Source organism: Vombatus ursinus, unplaced genomic scaffold (assembly GCF_900497805.2).
Source record: "Vombatus ursinus unplaced genomic scaffold, bare-nosed wombat genome assembly UNPS02014825.1, whole genome shotgun sequence".
Classification (NCBI taxonomy): Eukaryota; Metazoa; Chordata; class Mammalia; order Diprotodontia; family Vombatidae; genus Vombatus; species Vombatus ursinus.
The window spans coordinates 9587684-9612735 of record NW_020954603.1 but is presented as its reverse complement, the minus strand read 5'-3'; the positions used below and the strand labels follow the sequence as shown (position 1 = coordinate 9612735).

Below are 25052 nucleotides of genomic sequence, written 5' to 3'. Positions count from 1 at the left end.
GTTTTATGTATTTATTTTTTAGGATGTTTTTGAGATGCAGTTTGCTAAGATCCCAGATGAACCCATTGAAAGAATGCCTATATGTTACATTAAAAAGGATGTAGCAAAAGCTTTTTGTAGAGAAAGTAGTAGTGATGCTTCCTCTGAGGACAACTCTTCTGAAAAGTCACCCGATGAACGAGTGCAGCGCCTTGCCAAGCTTCAGGAGCAGGTATGTCAGCAACTGCCCTGCCCCACGCCATGGTTAGGCCAGGTCAGCACCGTCGTGTTTGTGTACCGTGAGCGTGTTTTCTTCAGTTAAATTAGCCAGGTGATGATTTGTGGTTTAGGTAAACAGTCAAAGAAATTCGAAATGGTTGATACTTATTTTAACAAAAAAAAATCTTTATGTTGAGAAATTTCATGTTGCTAGCTACATTGAGTGATGTCTGATTTTAAGCAGTTACGAGACGTTTCTGAAATGTCCTGTGGACGAATGTAGTTTCAAGCTAAAATTATGTAGTGTGAACGTAGTTTCAAGTTAAAAAAAAACAAAACAAAACCCCAAAACATTTCCTTAGTGAACTGCTAGTTATAACCTGTTTTATGGTTAAAATTATAGACTTAATGCATGCTTATTTTGGAAATTTTTTAGTCTGTTGGGCAAATGCTGAATCTGTTTTTGAATTTAAATTTCTTGTGTCTTTGGTCTGTCTTTTTATTTCATGTCTGAAAGTTGGAGACAATTTATATTTAAAGGAAAGGGAGTTACTTAGGATAATGAATTAATAAAATCAAATGTGCAGACTTCAAGGGAATATGAGGGTCTAAAGTTTATTTAAGATAATGTATATGAATTTGCAACCCCTTCATTTTTTATAATTGTCCTTAACGTATAATTCAAAGTGTTAACTGTTTCTCTTTATTAGCTTAAAGCTGTGCATCAGCAACTACAAGTTCTGTCTCAAGTGCCTTACCATAAGCTAAAGAAAAAGAATGAGAAATCTAAAAAAGGGAAGAAGAAAGAAAAAAAGAAATTTATCAACGAAGATGAAAGTCAGAGGAAAAAATTGAAGCAAATAAAACTGAAGAAAAAGCTGAAAACCAGGTGAATTTTTTCACATGCTTATTTGTTCACATAATTCTCTTCTCATATACTCATATATTTTGCAGAATTTATCTGAGCTTACTAAACTAAGTAAAATTTGTTACAGTCAGCCAAAACAGGCCAAACAACCAGTGTTGGCGTATAAATCTGAGGATGAAGATGATGCTAAGCCTATGAATTATGACGAGAAAAGGCAATTAAGCTTGGATATAAACAAACTCCCCGGAGACAAACTTGGGCGAGTCGTCCATATAATAGAGTCAAGAGAACCATCTTTAAGGAATTCTAATCCTGATGAGATAGAAATTGATTTTGAAATACTAAAAGCATCAACCCTGAGAGAACTGGAAAAATACGTCATGGTCTGTCTGAGAAAGAGACCCAGGAAGCTTCATGGTACGTAGCTCTGCAGTTTAGCAGCAGTCCAACTGGTATTAGCTTTGGTTTTGGTCATGCTCACTTTTTGTCCTAAATCATGCAGCTGAGAAAATAATGGAATCCAAAGAAGAGCTTCATTCACAGAAAAAACAGGAGTTGGAAAAGCGGTTACTGGATGTCAGTAACCAGTTAAATTCTAGAAACCACCAAACAAAATGTAGGTGACTGTTTGAAAGTGTTGATGCGGCCCCTTAATTCTGCTGCTAGGTTATCTCTCCCCCTGTTTTCCAGCTGAGAAAACTCAATTGTCCAAAGCCGAAGGAGGGGCCACGCGTCTGAGCGAGAGCAGCAGCAGTAGCGGCGGCGGCGGCGACGGTGATGGCAGCAGCTCCTCGGGCTCGGGCAGCAGCAGCAGCAGCAACTCGAGCTCTTCCGATAGCAGTGATTCCGATTCAGGTTAGCCACCCTTTTTCAGTCTCTCTGTGTAGGTGGCACATCTGTTCCTTGAAAGGCTAGAACTGTTCTCTTTAAGGAATGTTTGTTGCATCTAACAGGAAGCTTCGATTTGTACTGCCAGATCCATTCACCTTGTTTTCCATCCCAGGCTCATCTTCCTGCCTTTGAAGTATGTGAACTTAGTCTAAGTCTCTGATAGACTTGTAACATCCAAGAGAGAACTAAGTTGACCAAAACAGGGACAACTGCTTAGCAGAACATTTAAAAATGGTTAGATCTGCACTAGCTTATCACAAAAATAAAGGGTCACTAAAGGCATCTCCCATTACAGTGACTGTAATCTGGTTTATCATGGATAGCAGGGTTGTAAAATATATTTCCCGTTGTGGGATACTTCATTCTGAATTGAATTATTGTTTTGAATTGAGAACCCAACCATTCCTGCTATTCCTTCTAATTAGACTTCCCTTTTTTATTCAAAGTATAGCAAAATGGTTGTGCACTTCAAATGTCAAATTCTCACTTGTGCTAAATCTGTTACCTCATACAGTTAAATTTGAGACAGTTGAAAATTCTGTCAAGAGAAGTAACTCATGCCTCATTCATTGGGCTTTTTGCTTTAGAAGATAGTCTTACCGTTCACTCACAATCACTGCCACAAAATTAATGAGTTGGCAAAAATTTCAATAAACGTATTGGCCAGAGGTTAAAGTTAAGAATGTGGGGTATTTTTTTTTTTTAAGCATTGGAAGTTTTCTTTTTCTTTGTTCATAAATGAATTACATACCAAGTAGAATCAAGGCTGAGCCCTAGTTCATAATATGATACTGTCACATTAAAAATTCTTGCTATTTGGAAGAATTCTGCCAACTGGCTTGCAGTAACTATTTCACTTTTAGACATTATTTTGTTTGTTTATATAGTACTGACTTCTGAATTTCACATTCCTCAATTATATTGTGATGACTTTATATTGCAGTTTTATAGAGTATTATATACATTTTGAACTCTAGTTAAAATTTGTCATGCTAAACAGTCAAAAAAAAATTTGGAATCCATTGATATTGTAAGACTCTCCCCTCCCCCATTTGACTTTTTTAAACAAAAAGCAACCTTCACAAAAATCTAAATTGCATTTAATATTTTAAAATTGTACTTTACTCTTTGTAATTTTTCATCCAATAAAGAGCTTGTGAACTGACGAGGTAAATTGCTCTGTCTTTTCTTTAGGTGTAAGCTTTAAAAACTCCATGTTATAATTTTGACAAACTGCAAAAATCTGTATCTTTCAGCTGCTTTTTTAAAAAGTACTTTGGTTCTTAAAAAAGTGGTGGTCTTCATATGCAAAGACTCAGCGTGTACTTACGGGTTTTTTAGTAGCTGACTTATTTGAAATGACAATTATTATGTGGACTATTGTTCTTTCAAAATAAACAAAATTGTAGCACGTTATAGTGTATGATCCAGTCTCTTGGCACCTCCTTGACTTTAGAGCAAGTCACTTAAATTCTGCGGGGACCCCAGCAGCTCACTAAGGCAGTAAATCCCGGAAATAGTGCCTGTTTGCTTTGGAGGAAAGAGGGTGTTTCCTCCTTGAGAATTCCCTACACCAGTGAAATTGGAAGTCGTGGCCTGACACTCTTTCCTCCTGTGTGCAGGTAGCTTACAGAGGTGTGCTCACTATCGGCAGCCTTGACTGTGCATTCTCAGTAATGGAAGTACCCATCTTTGTCATCTTGAATTGAGTCTGTTTGGGTGTTCGTTTTCTAGTTTGCTCTCCAGTTATATCTCACCTATTTTCAGTAATTTTTAAAAATGAATTTACGTTGCTCAAGGATTGTATATAATTTGGTGCTTCTGAATTTCTGCTTTTTTAAAAATTAATACTTCAGGTTAGTGCCGGCATGGTGTGTCCACAATTGGTCACGTCACAAAACAATACCACAGTTCTTTTATATCCAGTTTTGAGATTGGCAAGATACTTAAGTTTTTTTTGAAAGACATGTGTGTATGTATATATGCATGTGTGTGTATACCTAGAAGGTAAATAAGCCCCAAAACTCCTCTGTCTACTTGCACATATGAAACTCTTTTGATAAGTTGGAAGGTGACCTTTAATGGAAAAGGTATGGTTAAATTTTCTGTTTGTTCAAATGAAGCAATGTGAAACCAGTAAGGAAGGCAGGGATGCCCTTTTTTCTGTTCTAGACTTGAACCCAGTGAAATCATCCAGAGGTAGATATAAGAAAAGGACTCCTATGAAAAGAGACTTCCAGTTCTGTGGTGTAGCTTAGAAAACACCATGTTTTTTTTTTTTTATTTGTAAAGAGTCCTTAATGGGCAGATATCTTTTCAGGAGCAAGCAAGGAGGTGTGTTCCTAATCATTTCTTATGAATGGTCATAGTAAACGTTAAAAATCGAACACATCAACACCAAAGGACATTTAATGACTTTCCCCAGAGTACAAATTGCAGAGAAATGAAGGATTTCCATAGGAATAACAATCCACGAATGTGCTTAACAGAATAATTTCATTTTGCATCATCGTTCTCTGGCATCAGAAATACTTGGTTGGAAAAACAAGTGGTTTGGTCTGCCAGCAAGATAAAAGGAGAACCAGTAACCTCTTTGCTCTCATGGTATCCTTGCACCCTTGATGTGAGTGGCCTCCACCCCTTCACCCCCAGGATTTATGGGAGGACATGGGACATGGGGCATGGACAAGCACGGATGGGTTGTATCTGCATCATGGGAGGAAAACAAGATGGACTTTTGGATGATAACTTAGTATTAGAATGACACAACCCAATTATATTCTCTCTGAAGGTTTGATGTTACAAATCTTAGACTGGCTTTTGTATTCTGTTACTGTATGTGTATCATCACATTGTCTTTATTTAAATGGTTTCCATCTGGCATAAACTTTAAAATTTGAGCTTTTCACTTCCATATTAACATAGATTAAAATTGGGGAATTTTGACTTGAAGAAAGACTCCTATAACATTTGAAAACATATGTAGACCTGAAAAATAAAGATGTTTTGACATTGATCCGTGAGGGAAACAGTTCACAGAAATGGGAAAAGCACTTCAAAATACTCTAGTTTCTGTTTGAAGTCTTTTGTAGAAAGATTTCAGCCAAGATAAGACGTCTGTCAACCTGGGAGGGTGAGGTCTATGATTTTTTTTTCCCATATCCAAGTACATCTTTAGGTAACTTCTAGCTTTAGCATTTCCTTCAGTAATGAATGTGGGCAACAGCTGAGGAGTCTGTAGACTTCTTCAGACTGCCAAAAGGGGCCCATGAGACACAACAGTTAAAGCCCTCCAATATACGGGTAAGGTACCAGTGAAATGTTGGTGAGTTTGAGGAGGGCAGGATAACTACCTAAGTGTACTTAACCCTTTCCATTAAACTAATTAGATGTCATTAACAAGGTGAGATTCACATCAAGCCAAAAGAGGGGTAGTCATAGCATAATGCTCTATCTATAGAACGATTCCCAATGTAAATAAGTGTGTCATTAAGTATCAGAGTCGAGATCAGCCATCCACGCTTATGTGAAGGCGCAAGCATCACATCTGAGCAGTGCTGGCTTCTGTGGGGGCTGAGGCTTGTCCGGTGCAGAGGCTAAAACTCAAAACTGTCAGCTGACTCTTGACTCAGACAACCACAAATTAACGTTATCTATGTTGAATTGATTTGTTTTAAAAAATTTTTGTTAAATATTTCCCAGTCACATTTTTACCTGATTGGGGTTGCTTGTAGGGAGTTTTGGGAGGACCAGAGTTTGGTACCTCTGCCATGGGCACCTAAGAAGAGAGTCTGGTATGAGACAAAATGAGGGAATGTGAAACCTAACCTGACCTACTGTGGGTGGTTACATTCATGGAGTAATACTCAACGGGACGCCATCACTTTGATCAACGAGGTCGTGCTTTTACCTGAAGCCTCACGTCGAGCCCCTTCTTTAGTCACAGGGTCAGTTCACATGTTTAAATGAGAAAAATGGAGAAGAAAATTGCCAGCAGTATATTTCCTCTTGAATAAACAACCAAAAAGGAGGGTGTGAAGAAAATTGTATTTAAGCCAGGGTAATCAAGGGTATATAACTTTATCACAGATAAGACCAGCTTGTGCCGTGTAAGAAAATAGCTGTATCGTGTATTTTTTAGTGCCACTTTTCTGCCCATTCGTGATGATCCCTTTTTTTCAATAAAATAAGGCATGCTGCGACCACAGATATCGTCAAGGTTTTAATTTATCAGGAAAAGTATTCTGTGTAGTCAAAACTTAAAATGAATATTTTTAAATCCCTTCCTCCATTTTGAGGTTGACTTCATTTCAGAGCTGTGAGCTAAGAAATCAATTTTATGAAGCCCTCAACTTTTGTTTCATAGTGACTAAATAAAATATGAAATATCTCCATCTATTCTTTGAGAAACTAGGACTTAGTTTTAATGGCTAATTACTTTCTTGTTCACTAATAGGTCCCTTGGAAGAGAAGGTTTCAATGACATACTCAATCCATTTCTAGGTTTTGGAATATCCCTTATTTGGGAGCTTGGGGGCCAGGTAAGATAGGTGAACAGGAAGGATATAGGGATCTAACGTGTATATTTTTATTACTGTGCCTGAATCCAGTCACAGAAAGCCTTTATTAAGTGCTTACTGTATGCCAGCCACTGTGCTAAGCTCTGGGGGTAGAAAGAAAGGCAGACAAATAGTCTGTGCCCTCAGAGCTCACATTCTAACGTGGGAAATAAAGTATGTACAGGCAACTAAGTACACCCAAGATGTAGCCTAAGTGGGAGGTGAATCCAAAAATGGAGGGGACTGGACCAGGAGGAGAATCTTGAAAGCAGTCAGGTGGAGGTGAGCAGGAGAGCCCATTTCAGGCCTTGGGGGAGCAGCACAGCTACTAAAAAGGCCCCGAGTCAGAGTGAGGAGGTGGAAGCTTGTGTGTAAGGTATATACGCAAGGCAACCGAGGGAGCGGGGAGCCCAAGAGAAGAGGGGGCCGCTTTTGAAAGGAGGCTGGGCTGAAGGGGAGTAGCATGGCCAGACCTCCGCGGTAGGGAGATGCCTTGGCTCTAGGCAGGGAGGCCCATCAGTTCTGCCATTGCAGAATAGTCATGGTGGGAAGGGGTAGAAGGCCTGTGCCAGTTTGTCAGCAGTGAGGACAGAAAGGACCACGTACAAGAGGTGTCGTAAAGGTAGAAACAGTGAGATTTAGCAACAGATTGGATAAATGGGCCAGGGGGAGGACCACCTTCACTTGTGAGGATGGTGGTGCCCTCAACAGGAGCTGGAAGTTGGGATGAAGAAGGATTTAGGGGGGAAGAGAAGGTCAGTTTAGGACATGTTGAGTTTGAGGCATTCTCTAGTCAATTGGAAATGTGAGACTGGAAGTCAAAAAAAGAGGGTAGGGCTGAGAATCATCTGCATAGAGATGATCTTCAAATCCATGGGAGCCAAGGAGATCACCCACCAAGCAAGATAGGAAGGAAGGAGAAGAGGAAAGGGGCCAGGATCAAGCCTTCGGAGACAGCCACTGGTATTAGGCATGACCTTGGAGAAGGATCCAGCAAAGAAGATGGATAAAAAGTAGTCAGGTAGGAGAGCAGTCTCACAAAAACCAAGAGAGCAAATGCTATCCGGGAAAGGGGGTCGACTGTGTCAAAAGCTGCAGAGAGGTGAAAAAAGGACGAAGATGAAACAAAGGCAATATGTTAGAGTTGGCACTTTGAGAAATGGTAATGAGAATAGGCCTGGGCCCTGGTGCCCTTCTGCTAAGGTTTGTTATAGTTTTTTAAATAAAATTTCATGTTGTGATTTGTGTCCGTTGGTAACTGGTGGTATTTCTTAATATTTGTTTAGAGTTTTACAATACATCTATCAGTCAGGAAATTTAAATATTAACAGCCTTGTGATCAGATTATTTGAAGAGAAGCACATGACCATTTGATCTAAACCAGATCTGAAAAAGGACTGTTCTCTACAGCATATCTTATTTTACAGATGAAGACATTCCCTTCCAAGGCGGCCCATTCCATTTTGGGATCATCATCATTGTTTTTCCTTGCTCCACTTCTAAACTTGCCGTTCTATATAACTTCTACACTGGGGGACTAAGCATAGAAAGTATGTCCACTTCCTTTCAGGACAGCTAATATGTCTCCCTCCTTACCACTTCTAATCTTCTCTAGGTTAAATGTTTCTAGTTTTTTGAACCCATCTTCATATGAAAACCATCACTTTTGTTTGCCTTTGTCTGCATGCTCCAATTCCTCGATATCTTCCATAAACTATGATGGCCAGAAGGAATCACAATAATCCGAATGAAGTCTGATGGGGGTTAATATATAGTAATTACTATCACATTAACCAAAGGTGGCATTTGATTTTTTTTTTTCCTTAGCATATTGTAATGTTCACTCATTGAGGTTGCATCCCAGTAAAACCCTCAGCTGTTTTTCCAGATAGGATACTGTCTACAATGTCTGTTCTAGCTTCTACTTGGAGTCCACGTCTAAGACTTATGACTATTAAATTTCATTTTAATAGATTTGATTAAGTTTTCTAACGCGTCAGTTACTTTGATTCTCGTCATCCAGCATTTTACCTCTCTCCCAGCTTTGTTATTGCATGTTTGATAGGCATAGCATCTATGTTTTTGTTAGTCATTGATAAAAATTTAAACAGTGCAATGCTAAGCCCAGTTTTCTAGAGCAGTCTAGTATGGACTTCTCTCTAGAGAGATACGTCAAGCTATTAGACAATTCAGACTAAGCATTCAACCAGTTCCAAATCCATCTATTTATATTACTTTCCAGCTTATGTCTTAACAATCTTTTACACAAAAAAGACATTAGAGATTTTATCAAATGCTTCATTACCAATGTACAGCCTTCCCCATCTGCTTCTTAAATAATTCTATCAGTTATACTGGTGTGACCTGTGCTTTAAGAAAGCATGCTGTTTCTTAGCGTAACTGCTTCCTTTTCTATATTCGTTCATCCTCCTTTTTCAATAGATTCTAAAATGTTGCCAGAAATAAAAATCAGACTCACTGTGCTCGTTCAGTCCATCTTTGTTAGGAATCGGGACAATATTAGCCCTTTCTCAGTCCTGTAGTATTTCTTCCAGTCATCGCATCTGCCAGTTCTTTTAATCCTGAGGATACTATTTGCCTGGACTAAGTTATGTGAGTTTATCCAGAGCAGCCAAGTTCTCTAAATAGTTACATATCTTACTATCAGCTTCTTGGCGGACACTTTTGTCCTATTCTTCCAGGTCTGAAGATATTTCTCTTTAACAGAAAAAAAAAATCACTTGTACTACCTCCTCATTTCTACCTTTTAAAATCTCCCTAAATCCCCTAGTTTGGGTTTTTTATGTATTTTTTTATTCTCTTTACAGTCTACCTTAATATAAAACACACATTTATCTGTGTGTAGGCTAGTCACTTTCCCCCAACCATGTGAGAAAATAAGTTCCTTAAAGTTAATGTCCTAGGGGATGGGTAGAGTTTAGATCTTGTCTCTGAAACCTACCTGCCAGGTGACCATAAGCATGATGATACTTGTACTACCTACCTCACAGGGCTGTTGTGAGGGAAATGCTTTGTAAATCTTACTCTAAAATAGAGTGATTGTTCTACTTGGTATCCCTGGCACAGTGTGTCACCCCTGTGGTCGTCTTCTGGGTCCTTCCTCTACCCAGGGTGCAGCAGATGATAAGCCATCCCTGCCCTTTCATATTGAGCCGCTCTCAACTCTGTCCTGCCATGAATGCTGCTTCGCTGGACCTTCCCCAAACAAGCATTGGGAGCCTTTCCTCATAACCATCCTGCACCACTATCAGTGGAGCATGTGAGCTGCCCATCTACTCCATTACCTTTTCAGTCTTAATTCTCCCCAGTGATACTACCTACAGTGTGCCTGTACACCTTTGGGGATGGTGGTATATTAGAACCTGCCAGAAGGCCCTTGACTTGTCTTTTGAGCGACACCCTACAACTTTAATGCCTTACAAACCCGTATCTGACTGCAGCACCAGAAGAGTGTTGACTTTTAAGAGAGAAGCTCTGGTGCCAACTAGAAGTTTGGAATTATTAAAAATTCTGTGATGCTGCCCCTGGGCAATTTTCCAAAGGCAGTCCACCCAGCTCACCACCTCCTATTTGATTCTGAACAGTTCACAGCCCATCCACAGTATCTGTGGATACACTCTTGGATGTATCCAACATGGTGGGACAGCTTTGTAAATTAACAGCATATCAGTTGGAGCTATAGACAGTCTTCATTTTGAACAGTATAGTCACTTAATGTTTACATTTAATTTTAATTATTTCTAAGAACTGTATCAGAATGCTGACTGAATAGTAGCCTTGTAAGAACATTTGGCTAAAGTCTTAATCATTTATGTAGGTTGTGAGGTGTGTATCCATATATGTAATATACATGTATGTGTATATATATGTATGTATAGAGAGACCCAAGTTGTCAGATTAATCATTTGTTTTAAGCTAGGGTCGTATAGAATTTTCTCCCCTAATTGGATAGATTAATATACTTCCCTTTTTTCCACCACTGTTCCCAAACTCCTGAATAAACAGTACTGTTAGTCATGTGGCATTTAGATAATACTTTGTCAACTGGAACATAATTTTGTTGTGTGGCAATTTTAACAACATCTAGCATCAAATATTTTAGGAGAGGGAAGGACAGTAACACATCCAGTGGAAAATGATGTCATTTCAAGAGGCAGCAAGTAATTATTGAAATTAGGATGGTTAAGCCAGACAAATATTGATGATAAGGACTAGACTTAGCTACCATGAAAGCTCTGGAACAGTCAGACAGAGGTGAGCACTTTGGTTGGGGGGGGGGGAGGTATGTGTACATGTGTACTGCTCTCTTCAGGTTCATAGCCGTCCTCACCTCCAGACGCCTCCTTTCTTCCCGAGCAACGTCACAACAACGTTTTTGGCAGGGCAACAAGGGGTGACTCTTTAGGGCCCTCAGTCATTTGTAAGGAGTTTCTCTCAAGCAGCTATGTAGCTGGAGATTTGTCCTAAATCTTAGAGTAGCCTCGTCACAGAGGTAAAGTTCTTTTCCTGTGTTTTTCACTGAGTGACATGCCTCGATCCCACCAGAGAGTCAGGATGGTGCAGGGAGAAGAAGGCTGGATTTGAAGTTGGACCGGAGTTGCTGTCCCGGGACTTTATGCAGATCACTGAATGATTCTGGGTATCCGTTTCTTCATCTGGAAAACAAGGGGGTTAGACTAGGTGATCTTAGGTCCCTTCTAGTACTAAATCTGATCCTAGGTAGATGGGGGCGGGCTGATGGTTTAACTAGAAATGAGTGTTTGGGTTTTTTTTTTTTTCAATGACTAGAAACTTTACTAATGGTAAAAGAGTGTAAGAAATGCTCTATAAAAGTCTCTTAAGTCAGAAGTTGCGTTTTAAGTTAATTACCTTCAAATCAGACTTCAGTAATCCAGTTTCTATAAATACAAATTATGGGATATAGAGTAACCTGCAATGAATGCTGTCGCCTTCTAAACTAATAAATACTGAGAAACGGATTTATGTACATTTGCAGAAACATTCCCCATGTTAACTGGAATCATAAGAGAGTGGTTCCCCTTCCAAAGGAAAAATGAAGGTAAGTGGATTGTAAAGTAATTCAGAATGTTAACCTCTCTTAATACTGAGAATGTAGTTTGAAGTCTCTAGTCTATGCCTAATTAAAAACCTAGGCAACTCAAGCCTATTTTCTTGCACAATGCCTTCCCTTGCTGCCCAGGACAGATTCAGTAACAGTTTGGTATAGCAGGTAGAGCTCTATATTTGGAGTCAGGAAGTCCTGGGTTCGAATCCCACCTCAAGTTGCTTACTTGGGACTTTGAGGTTAATCAAAGGAGAGTGGTCAGTAGTGTCAGATGTTGCAAAGGGGTCAAGAAGGATGAGGGTTGAGAAGAGGCTATAGGATGATGGAGGGTTGGTAAAATCTAGTGGAATTTTTGAAGCATTGACGAAGACTTGTTTGTGTTTGTGAGCAATGAGGAAAGAACCAGCAGGCAAAGTGAGATTGAAGTAAGAGCCAGAAGATTGATAATGCTGAGAGCAATCCGCTAGTGAAGGGGGTAGGGATGGGGACCCAAGAGTGAAAAGAGGTTGGCCTGGGGGAGGAAAAGGACCACCTCTCCAGAGACCTAGAGTAGAAGAGGAGGGAAGACTGGCTTTTCCCTTTGCCTGAGGCAAGAGGCCTAAGAAGAGTCTGGTGAAACAGTCACTAAGGTGAGTGGGACAAAGAATGAAGTGGGAGTAGAAGGAGCACTTTGTGGCAGCAAGGGCCCAGTTCTGATCAGGTGACCAGAATTCCTATGGACCCAGTTACCAAGGGCACCTGCTTTCCTTCAGCTCCATTCAGCGTCGTGTGCTGCTAGGAACAGGATGTGGGTGGGAATAATGCTGAGTTGTGGTTGGGCAAAGCTCGAGCAACTAGAGGACATAGGAACAAGGGATTGGGTAGAGGGGAGGAGAACATCGTAAGGTGATCTGGTCCACTGAAGGCTCCAGACGGCAAGAGAGTGGAGCTAGGAGAGCGGTAATACAGTCGCTTGGGAAAATACTGAGCCTTAACGGCATTGGAAGTGGTCTGTGGATATGAATGTGGGGGAATACTCGAGTGAAGTGGTATAGACGACTAGGTCATGGGAGCTGAGTAAGACTGTAAGTACGTATAAATGTGTGATTTTTTTTTTTTTAATTAGAAGATGTATCTCTGAAAGTGACCTTTTCAAAGAGGTCCCTTAAGGGGGTTATGTGTTTTTTCCAGTGAAGCTTCCATGGCTCAGAATCTTTTGGGGATTTTATCTTGAGAGTCTGTGACACATCTTTCAGTTATCCTCAGTGAAAGAAGTCTTATTTTTAAAATACCCAGAGTTAAGCCTCCTGAATAACATGGATGGTCGAGCTGGACAATACTTTTTGTTGTCCTAAGCAATGAAATTGGCGGGTGGGGTTGGGGATGGTGATGGAGTAGGGGGGGAGGAGGAGGAGGAGGAGGAGGTGGTGGCAATATGTGTGGAACTTTAGCCACCTTGAAAGGCAGTCCTTCAAATAAGTATATTATTTATTTAGGGACATAAAGGATTCATTTGAAAATACACAATCTGACTTATTTGTTAATGAATGCATTTTTATCTTATATCCCTGTAATTTTTCATAAGCGATACCAAAGATTAATATTGATGATGGAATTTGTGCATACGTATTTTATATTATACTTATATGCTTTTACATATATATCTGTATTTATAACAGATTTGATTTATTATAGCTTGTAGTCTCATATGAGAGGAAAACTTAAATAGCGTTTAATCATTTAAATTGTTCTCTAGCAAATATTCTTCTCTGAGAAGGGATTATTTTTCTAATACTATTCTTGGTTTTCAGACTTTGACTTCCTGTAGGGTGTCAAATCAAGATCTCTTAGCTCTTAAGAATCGCCAAGAACCTCAACAATTACAGACTTTGCAAAGCCTTCCATCAGCACAAATTAGCATATCTCTCTAAAGTACGAATTAAAAATTAAAATGTCATTTGAGAAATTGTGAATAGTAAATTTATATATGTATATTAAAAGATTAAATTATGTTAAAATTATTAATGATTAAATGATGGTACAATAATGTTATCGAGAAAACTTTATTAATTATTTGGGGGGTTTTTGTTTTGTTTTGTTATCTCTCTGATTTTTTGGTATTTCTATTTCGATTAATTTGCAGGTTTTTAATTTGTTATTTTTTTAGTGTCATATCCAGTTTGTTGATCTCTCTTTTTTTACACTGATAAAAGCGTTTAGAGAGATAAATTTTCCCTTAAGTACCTCTTTGGCTGCATTTCAAAAAATTTGGTATATTGTCTGATTGTTGTCATTTTCATTACTGAAATTGCTTCTTTGATTTGTTCTTTAACCCATCCATTCTTTAACATTAAGTTACAGGTGGCCCGGTAGATAGAGTGCTGGGCCTAAACTCAAGAAGACTCATCTTCGTGAGTTCAAGTCTGGCCTCAGACACTGGGCAAGTCACTTGACCCTGTTTGCCTCAGCTGCTCATCTGTAAAATGAGCTGAAAAAGGAAATGGCAAACCAGTATCTACCAAGAAAACCCCAAATGGGTCATGAAGAGTCAGACATGACTGAATGATTAAATAGCAATTTAATCTCCAATTGATTGTGGTCTTTAAAAGATGTATTTACTGTGTTTAACTTCTCTGCTTTTGTTTGTAGGTTTTATGCCCTTAATACATGGACAGTTTTTGTTCAGGTGCCGCGCCCTCCTTTTTCTTCCTATCCAATATTCTCCAGAGGTTTTGTTTGTTTTTGTTGTTCACTTATCCAGGTCTGAGAGGGGTAAATCGCAGTACCCTGCTTTGATAGTTTTATTGTCTGTATTTGTCCCTGTAAACTCATTTAACTTTTCATCTGAGAATTTTTTAGATGCTCTGTTATTTCATGCGTATATGTTTAGTATTGCAATCAATGAGGGGGAAAAGTCTTTTATTCCTTATTTGTGGTACTAACATTGTTCTCAATTTTTAGGTCTTCCTGAAATTATATCCCCGGTAAATGTTACTTCTCTGCTGCAGAATGCCCCAAATGTCCTCACTTTTGATCCCATCAACCCCATTCTCATCGTTTCAGAGGTAACTCTTTTTACTGTACCAAGGAGAATTTGGACATTTAAAAGACTGCTTCTAAAAGTGTCCAATCCATTTTGTCAGGTTGGTCTTTGAGTTGGCTTTGAATGGACCAGAAGGTCTGTAGAAATGAGTAATTGTAATTCCCACCTGGTTCCATTTAGGATCATGAGTTCTCTTTCTAAATACTATTTCTCAGAAGGGCAGACAGTGGGGTCTGATGGGAAGCACCCGTGAGTGGGGGTGGGATGCCAGGGCCGGGCTTCTAGGCCAGCTGGCCAGCCTTTGGCCAATCTCTAATCCTTGCCTGCAAGAAGAGGGCAGGGGGAGATGATTTCTAAGACTGCTCTGCTCTTTGCTCTTCTGAAAATTAAAATAGGTGTTTTGTTCTAGGATTTTAATAGGCCGCCTTTAAAAAAAAAAAAGATGTTATCGTTCTGTGGTAAGATCACAAATTTAGAAATGGAAGACTTCGCCTTCAAGGTTTAGTCCAACCCCTGGTTTTGCACTTGAAGCCCAGGCTTTTGTAAAGTGACTTGCCCAAGGCTGCATAGGTTTTAAATTGAAAACCCACTCTTTTGTTTCATCTGTGTTTTATCATCCTCATTTCTGAAAGTATCACAAGAGTGTTTGGTATATCTGTGTACTCACTTATTAGTGTTGACCAGCTGGCTGCTAGCAGAGCCATAATTTCATACACTATACTGATGTGATCAATCACGTTCTTTGGTTTCATTTAACATAATTGTAAAATTTGAGATTAAACTTGAACTTAAAATTAGATACTGAAACTAAGACAGTAAAAGCATTTACTGGGAGGGACTGGCACCACACAACATTATTTCCTGTTAGAACTGAGAGTATTTGTTTTTTTAAAAAATCTTTGAATAATGAAAACGATTTGAGAAACTGAGCTGTGACTGAGTTCCACAATCTAGTATGATCCAATTGTTTGATTCACAGCATCACTGAACTACCTTGGTATGTTTTTTTTCCCCCAGAATATTTCATTAAGTGGTGACAGAAAAGATGAGGCCGTGTCTGTAGCAAGGGCTGGAAAATCAGCCCCTCTTCTAAACACGATGTGGGAAGGAAGTGATTCTAAGCCTGTGAAAAAAGTGGAAAGTGAGTGTGAATAGCCATGATTTGAGCCCAAGTCCTCTGACTCCAAATTAAGTGTTTGTTCCACTGTGCCACGGTGCCCAAATCTGAAATGTGCATTTGTGTTGTAGGGGAGCCTGGAGAGCCCATCACTAACGTACTGCGTCCGACCGGCGTGGGCACGGGTGTGCCGGAGCCTGAACTTTCCACTCCTGTTAAGAGGGTAAGAGTGTTTATTTCTGTTTGGCTCTTCTTTTGGGGGAGGTTTATACAGTGACTACATATGAAATGTCCAGAGGATAGTGAGGTTGTCTTTAAGAGCTTTCTGTGGACCTTTTCTGTTCGGTCGTGTGTGTCCTCGACCTCAAACCTCTTAACTGTTCAAAATGCCTTTAACAGGCCTTGTGCATTTCTAGTTACCTGGTTTTTCTAAATTTGCCCATCAGTTATGCTGTTTTTGGATTCCACAATAATGGAGCTTTTGTGTATGAAATACATTTCATGAAACGTGAATGTGAAGATAACATTTGTATAGTGTTGTATTTTCCCCACTGCTCTGCATAGCAGTTCCTAGCACTTAATCCTACTATTTTCTTGGAAAATATAGCCCGGATCCGTTTTATTCTTCGATTTAACCTTATCCCGAAAGTTATTTTCTTTAGGCAGTGCTGCTGTTAGCTGAACTTGACCTAACAGTCAGTCCTAGGGTTTAGAGTTGGAAAGGTCTCCAACCTCCTCCTTTTACGGGTGAGGGTAAGTGACTTGTCCAGAGTTACAGAGCGAGAGCAGCAGCAGCTGAATTCAAAGCCAAGTTCCCCCTGCCAATGCCCGGTGCGCCATGCTGTGTGTTCCTTAACCTCACTTAACTACCACATGATCTGGGCTTAGAACGATTTTTTATAACAGCGTGGCAGCGCTCCTCAGATACCTGTTGGCTATAACTTGACCACATCGGCCCTTCTGTACTTCTTACTGGACCTAATGAACTGTTGATAATGTTGACCCACCCAGCAAGTTCTTTACAGTTGTTGAGCTAGTTCTTAGGAAGGAAAGAAACATGGGCCACTTGATGTGCAAAGCTGACAGAGCTCAGTGACTGTGCACACAGCAAAACGAATTTGGCCGAGTTACTTTGAACAGTGGAATCCAGCATTTCTTACTGATCTTAATGAATTTCATCCTGACCTGCTGACTCGGGTTCAGATCCTGCCTCTGTCCCATTGGTCAGAGCCTCAGGCAAGGAGGGCGTGATCCGCATCGTCAGAGAGGCTTCCTCCCTTGGGACTCCTGTACCCAGACATAGGGGGTCAGGTCCAAACCTTTTCCTCTATTCCCGTCCCCTTCACCCTCACCCGCACTCACAAACAAAACCCAACAACCCATAACTTTGGTGTATAACAAATTTTTAAAAATGAACTCTTCTTTTAATCTATTTAATTCTTCAATCAAAAACCTACCTGACCAAGTGAAAACCGTTCCAAATTGGAAATGTAAATATTTGTCCTTAATATCACTGAGAAGCAGGAAATGGAGATTGGTGGGCATTTTTATGGACCGAGCTCTTCTTCTGTTATTAGTAATGGGGAGTACTCTTTTTTGTTGTAGGAACTTGCATTTCTTTTGAGGACTGTATCTATTAAGGGGGAAAGTGTCTGTGAATGTTTCTGTTGATCATATATCTAAGCTGTCCAACCCTTACCTTAAGATATTGGATGCAAAGATTTTTTTCCCCTCCAGTTAATGCCTTTCTTTCTTATCTTAGGTGTACTAACAATTAAATATTTCTTTTAGGATATAAAGATCAGAAATGTGGACTGTTGGACAAATTTGGGCAAAACAGTCACAACTACAGTGTTACCAAAATCATCAGATGGTCTCTTCAGGCAGTTCAAAAAAGCAGCCATGGAAAAGGAAGTGGGGACCCGAACACAGGAGCTGATAAGGATGCAGCTGAATCAGAAGCCAGAGGAATCAAAAACCCACCCAGATCAGACGTATGAGATTCGTGAGATTGTTGGGCATTGGCTTGAAATGTACCAAATAGTCTTTACTTCAGCCTTTTTATTCACATTGTAGTTTGAATAGATACTCCATATTTTAATCATATAAGGGCTCTTCAAAAATAATAACTTGGCGCAGTGAATAGAGCACCAACCCTGGATTCAGGAGGACCTGAGTTCAAATGCGGCCTCAGACACATAACCCTGAACTAGCTGTGTGACCCTGGGCAAGTCACTTAACCCCATTGCCTAACCCCCCCCAAAAAAGTAGTAACTTGAAATGGATCAGATTTCTTTCTCAATTGAACATTAATTACCTACTGTGTGCCAGGCAGGACAGCTGGGTGGCTCTGTAGTGCATGGAGCCCCCAGCTTGGAGTCAGAAAGATCCAAGTTCAAATCTGGCCTCAGAGACTTCCTGGCTGTGTGACCCTGGGCGAGTCACTTACCCCTGTTTGCCTCAGTTCCTCATCTGTAAAATGAAATGGAGAAGGAACTGGCAAACCATTCCAGTATCTTTGCCAAGAGAACTCCAAAGGGGGAGGGGGAGGGCAGTCACAAAGAAGTGGACACGTCTGAACAAATGTGCACGTGTGCAAGGCTAGGTGCTGGGGATATGAAGATAGTACATCAAAGCCTCCACTGTCACGGAGTGTAGATGTACATGGGGGAACCAAAGATGTCTCCGGATAAGGATGGAGAGAATGCTGACGACGAGGGGGATCATCTGAATTCAGTCTTAGGAGGTCAAGGGCCTGTGCCCAGGCACAGAGTTGGAATGTCAGCTTGAGTTAATAATAGCACAGGGGCCGGTTTGGTTCAGTGATTCATCGGCACGTGTACTGTCCTCAGAATTCTGAATAACTCATATTTTTAGCCCTCTGCTGATGTCTCCTGACTTTGACCTAGCCTTTCTCATTTGGAATTGGTATTTTGATGGAATGGAGAGCCCCCCTTTTTCTGAGGCATTATTCTCCCCTTGTGTCCATTTTACATCCATAGGAGCCACATAACTCTGCAGTGATGGATTTAATGCCAACACATAAAGCCGCCTCATCACTGCTGTAAGGAGGACACATGGGTCTTATTTGGGAACCACCTTTCCATGGGCTTTTGTTCTGAAGCTCTCATAGCTTTTTCTGAAGAATAGAATACAGTGGAGTTGTGTGGGTACACACACACACACACACACACACAACACACACACACACCCCTTAACTTTTTTTTTTAATAAAAATTACTGATTTTGCAGTGTTGAGTTTTCAAAATAATACCTTGTGTCTTAAAGTAACACAGCTTAGTAGATCTTTTTTTTGTTTGTGAGGCAGTTGGGGTTGAGTGACTTGCCCAGAGTCACACAGCTAGTGAGTGCTATGTGTCTGAGGCCAGATTTGAACTCGGGTCCTCCTGACTCCAGGGCCGGTGCTCTATCCACTGCACCACCTAGCTGCCCCATTAGTAGCTCTTTTATAAGCTTTAAATATATTAGCCAGGCAATAAGGCCCTTGCATAGCTTTTAGTATTTTCTGATGAAACAAAACTGATTTTTAAAGGGACTTTGACAAGAATGCAAATAAAATTCAAGATGAATGTTATCCTGAAACACAAAAACCTCATCAGGCGCCATTGGAAGTTCAAGAAGATTGTTGGCTTATCAAAGATCGGAATTTGGCAAGAAAGAGAGAGCAAGAGCGGAGGAGAAGGGAAGCCGTAAGTAAAACCTTCCCAGCACCACAGGACTCACAGCATCCGGTGACATAAAGGCCAGCGGCCCAGGGCCACACCCTGCCTTGCCCACCATCCCTGGGCCTCTGGTTCCTCGGGTTCAGGCCAAGGTCACACTCTACATTCTCTCCCCTGATGCCCAGTCTTTGAGACCCTAAGTTGCTGCTCTCCCTGCCTCCCTCTGGCTCCCACCTTTCTTTGCTGTGTCAGAATGGCTGAGTTGGCTGTGTGCGTGTGAAAACGTGCTCGCCACTCTCTGCCTTTCCAGGCTTCACTCTTCGTCATTTTTTTTCTTCTTTATTTTCCCCTGGTTTGATTTGTGGCAAAACCATGTTTTGGTGCCTTTGCTTGCACGTCGGTTTTTGGTTATTTGACCAAGGTCTCTCAGGAAGTGTACCAGTGTACCCAAAGTTAAATAGTGGTGCAGACGGTTTACAAAGGGTTGTTAGGGACCCCCGTTGCAACCATTGCTGTGTCTGCACAGGGCCAGGGGAGAGCCTACCCTTCTGCTTCAACAGAAGGTTTTAGTGTAATAACATATGAAGGTCAGCTGAGGTGTCCAGAGTGTTTGGTCTCGAGAAGACATGAGAGCGATCACACTCAGGTGTTTGAAGGACACACCACCTGGGAGCATTGGGCGACCCTCAAAAAGGGACGTTTTAGGGGAATGGGGGAGGTCAGGAACCTCCAGACTAGGCTGGAGCACATGCCCAGGCCAGGGCAGGTCCCTTCTCTCTGCTGAGGCAGCTGTATTCTCTCCTGGAGCTTTCCAGCCTGTGATCACTGCCAACCAGTGAGATCCCCAAATCCAGTGTCATCTCACGCTGGGCATCATCTTCAGACCAGGTCTTCAGTGTCCATCAGCTGTTTTCTTGACTATTTGAAGACTATTGTGGTTGTTCTGGATGTTTGGATGGGTGTTTTCAGATTTGAAGATTTGGTCCTCCTTAAGGTATTGGAAAGTCTTATCTCTGCATCGCTTGGGTGATGTTTAATAACCGTACTCAATTATACAGGACAACGCTCAGGCGCCACCTGCACTATTCTAACTCGGCCATTGTCTTCATGTGGCTAGAGGAGTCCTAATCTACCAGATGCTTCCTTGTGATTTCCTGCTAAACTCAGGAGCTGCTTTACCAGAACAAGCATCTGATCTTTATAAAACCCATTTGAACAACAAAAAGAAAGCACGTTTTGTTAAAATTTACAGTGTTTTCTTCTTATGTGCAAAGGGGAGTAAAAATTTAATCTAGTATCTTAACTGCTCAGAAAAGTAAGGTTGCACTAATAAACTGCTTCTGGTAAAATGGAAAAGATGAAAGTTTTATGACAGTTAACTCTGAAGGGATTAAAATTTTCTTGTGCCACAATGACTCCTTGCATCCTAGTTCTCAGTATCTGTTTCGTTTCTCTTCCTTTTTCCACAGATGGCCAGCACCATCGATATGAACCTGCAAAGCGACATTATGATGACCTTTGAGGAGACCCTTGATTAAGTTTAACACTCTGAATTCGTTGTTGGTTGGTTCATTCGATTAAACTCTGGGCATAGAGGGAGCCAACTTTAACATAAATCCCAATGTGGGGGTGAAAGCAGGCTTTTCACCCCCAGTTATCAGTTACATTGGGTTCTGATTCACAGTGACTAAAATTTTGAACTATTTTCTTTAACATCTGCTTTCTTTTATATTCCCAGTGTTTTTTATATGAGCTATATTTCCAAGGAATTTCATAATTTTGTAATCCTGATTGCCTAATTATGGGTGTTTATTGAGTAGTCTTGTGAAATATTAGGAAGCCTATATAGGAACATTCCAGAACAACTTAAAAGACTTTGAACTCTAGTGTTTCTTTCTAATTTTTACCTTTTTTTAAATCAAGCATTTATTTGCCTTTGAAAATGAGCACTTACCTTAACAGATAAATTGCATCAGTTGGGAGAACATGAGGCATTCTCTTAAACCAGGGCTGGGGAACCTGCAGCCTGGAGGCCACGTGTGATCCTTGGCCTTTTGACTGAGTCCAGGTTTTACAGAACAAATCTTTTTGTTAAGGGGTTTTGCTCTGTGAAGTTTGGGTTCAGTCAAAGGGCCGCACTTGAGGACGTAGAGGGCCACACACAAGGTCTCTAAGCCTCAGGTTCACCACCTCTGTCCTAAACTGTGAGCACTTCTTTTTGAGCTTTGTGGTCTTAGTGCCTTAAACTTGAACAAAATGATTCCTTTTGAAGTCTTTTGTAAATAACTCACTAGTAAATAAATGCCCCTTGGGAGCCTCCATGTCACACCCTTGGGCCCGGCTCAGACGTGTGTTCCCAACCACGGACCACTTTAAGATGGACCGTCTGGACTCTAGCAAACTGGATGGCTTTTTCAGAATGTTTTAAGAGTTTATTTTATCCTAATTATTTTCTAAAAGTGAGTGAGGGGAAATTAAGTAAAGCAGCCTGCTTTTGTCATGCTGATAGTCCAGAAGACCCTCGGTTGCCCACACATCAGAACTTTGCTAGTGCTTCTGCCTCCCCATTTTTCATTCTGAAATTTGGATGACAATCTGATCATCTAATGATCTAATGAGATCAGATCTATAAAGCACTTAGTTAGTATAGTGCCTGGCACATAGTAAGCACTATAGAAATATTAGCTGTTATTCATATCATCTGACATTAAAAACTCAAAACTCTCTAGTTTTTTTTTCTCTTACCTAAATACCAGGTAAAAAGTTCTTGAACACCTTTAAAGTTTAATTACTTGATATCCATGATAGAAGCTGAAATGTTAAGGAGTGGAACCATACAGCTTGGCTTTTTAGCCTTCAGTATAACTGGACACATTTTTTCAGGCCAGTTTTTTAGTTTGTACTCAGTAATTTAATGACTTATGTTTTTTAAAAAAATTAATTACATGAAAGTAACCTGCAGTCAACACTAACATATAAAATAATCCACAAGTAAGAAAGATAAATTAACCCACAGTTAACACTACTTCATAAATTACTTGGAGAATTTACCTTTCCTAAGGTTTACCAGTGTACTTCTATCGTGTATATCTAAAGTTACCAAAGTTTAAAGTTGTGTAAAGACTTTATAACCACCCTATATTTACTGCCATTTCCTAATAATTATTGAGCATAGATACATCTGTATACCTCTATCAATACACACTGCTTCAATACATTACAAGAATCTGTGATGTTCTCATTCTGGGTACTCCTTCCCTAGAATTCTTGAGGGTCAGTGGTCCATGAGGATCCATTACCTGGTTATAAGCCTATCCACATTTTGCTAGGCTGGTTTTCATTTAAACAATAACCCACGCTCAAAAAGAGTTGTTAGCTTGGTCTGTTATACCAAAATTTATGTTCTCCTCACATGGCTTTAAAGAACCCAGGGTCACCTCCACAGGTACATGACAAAGCCAAGATGTCGCCAAGGCCTTTAATGAAGGATTTGTATGTTACAAAGAGCCTATGATCACCTCAACAGCTTTCCTTTGTGTAATGGAGTCACGATTTAGTCAATACAAATGTAGAACAGAGGAGTAAAGGTGTTAACATTATTGGGGGTGATACCCGTGCACTAGAGGATACCACCTAGTCCTACAGAGCCAAAAAAAAAAAATCAGCATGATGATTAGTAGCATGCTGGTTGAATAACGTGTGAAGTATGTCAGCTTTTACAGTTATCCCTCAGACATGTTCCTAAAAAGCTATGCATAAATGAGCAAGGAGTTTTTCTGTTAATTCAAGGTTTTGGTCTTAATGAACAATAAACATTGAATTCAAGAATTCAAATATTCATTGCAAAAACACAGGATACCTTTCTTATTGTATACTATGCATATAGTTAGCTATATACACACACTCCAGATGTTAATACAACCATGACAATCTGCTTCATCTTTACATGTTTTATAAGCACGACTCCAATTGATTACTATGTCTTGATATACAAATTATGAAATGGGATGGGGAGACTAAGATTACATGGGGACCTTCCAATGTTGTGCTCTTTCTCCAGATTATGAAGTCAACTGTTTAACAAGTATTAAACACCAACTAGGTTCCAGGCCCTAGGAGAGCACATCATTGTTACTGATCAGTTTTCAAATAGATGGGTAATGTTACTCTCATCTGGGTAAGAGAGAGTATTGGGGGGCAGGGAGAGTGTGGCATTTTTTGCCTTGATGCCCAGGGTCACCTCCTAATCTGAGGGAAACAAGAACCAAACTTACGTCAGTTATGGCCAGGGTAGACTGCCCCAGTTGGTGACCCAGTGTGTCATGGAGATGCTCGTGATCAATAGAGTAATGAAGACGTTTTGTTTCCTTTGGATCATGGAACCTACAGAAGCAATTATTAATATAAAAATAGCCCTAAGTATTTGTACTGTACTACTGACAGTAATTATATTAGAAAAATTCCAATCTATGGCAAACTGGAGAGGAGGAAGGTGGGCTTTCTTTAGCAACAGACTTCCTCTGAAAGCCGTCCACCCATGAGCCAGTAGAAATAGGAGTGCTGTTTGAGGGGAAAAAATTTTAAAAAGTGGGGGGGGGGGGCGGGGGCGGTGCTTGAGGAGGAGGGTACAGTGTGGAAATTTTTAAAATGTCACCACCATATTACTTTTCTGATGGGAAGGAGTTGTATTAGGTGATCTCCAGAGCCCTTCTTTGGGTACGCCATTCCAACTTCCAAATGTCCTATATTTTTGTACCCATTTTCTCAGGGTAGATGTGAGGATCCAATTAAGATGCCTGAAGGCACTCAAGATAACAGATTCATAAAACACTTTGCGTTTTGTCCTTACCTGAGCTAGAAATCAGTGTATTCAAAACTCCCTAAAACCTGGCCCAAGCAGTAAAACTCCCTGAAAATTGAAATAGACCAAATAGAAGCCAATCCTATCATCATGTCAGAGGGTCCTGGAGGGAGTCGAATTAGAAGGCACAGGAGTGGTTCTTGTAAGTCTTGAGTTTAGAAGGATAAGGAAGAGAAATATACTAAGGGAAAGGGGGATTGGAAGAACAAGGAAGGTTAGGAAAGGTGGTCTCAATCAGCATGGAAGTAGAAGTCTATACAAAGAAGGAAGGAATGGTGGTGGGGGGAGCTGCCAGCACTTAATGTACCTGGTGCGTTATCCTGCACAAAATGGTTAAGGGATTGGTTTCAGGGAAACCTGGGAAGACTTGTATGCACTAACGCAGGTTGAAGCAAACAACCAGGAGAACAGTTCACACAGCGACAATTCTGAACACTTTGAATGACTAAAGAACTCTGATCAGTCTAAGGGCCAACCAGGATTCCAGAGGATTCCTGCTAAACATGCTCTCCACTTCCTAATGGGGAAAGACTCGAGTGCAGAGTGAGTGTGTTTGTGTGTTCCTTTTGGATGTGACCAACACAGAAGTTTGTTTTGCCTAATTATACATTTTTTTACCTTTTAAAAAAAATTGTTCTTGGAGATAGGGTGAGAGGGAAGGAAGATGAATTTTTTAATCCCTAAAGTCAATTAATTGTCATCATTTCCTTTCCCAGCATTACCACCACTAGGGGGTAAAGTGGATAGAGCAGTAGGTCTGGAATCTC

The 25052-nt window shown here is 40.4% G+C and overlaps 1 protein-coding gene across 1 annotated transcript in view; it reads left to right on the top strand.

Annotated features, from left to right (window-relative positions):
• Positions 1–20973, top strand: part of BRDT (bromodomain testis associated) — a 32207-nt gene extending 11234 nt beyond the window's left edge. Inside the window, 13 exon segments of the mRNA XM_027838079.1 lie at positions 23–211; positions 909–1087; positions 1194–1483; positions 1757–1921; positions 11534–11562; positions 11564–11596; positions 13393–13513; positions 14543–14646; positions 15642–15765; positions 15873–15964; positions 17533–17735; positions 19295–19451; positions 20894–20973. Of these exon segments, the coding sequence (XP_027693880.1) occupies positions 23–211; positions 909–1087; positions 1194–1483; positions 1757–1921; positions 11534–11562; positions 11564–11596; positions 13393–13513; positions 14543–14646; positions 15642–15765; positions 15873–15964; positions 17533–17735; positions 19295–19451; positions 20894–20962 (1755 nt within the window). The 3' untranslated portion in view covers positions 20963–20973.
• Positions 20974–25052: the final 4079 nt, after the last annotated feature.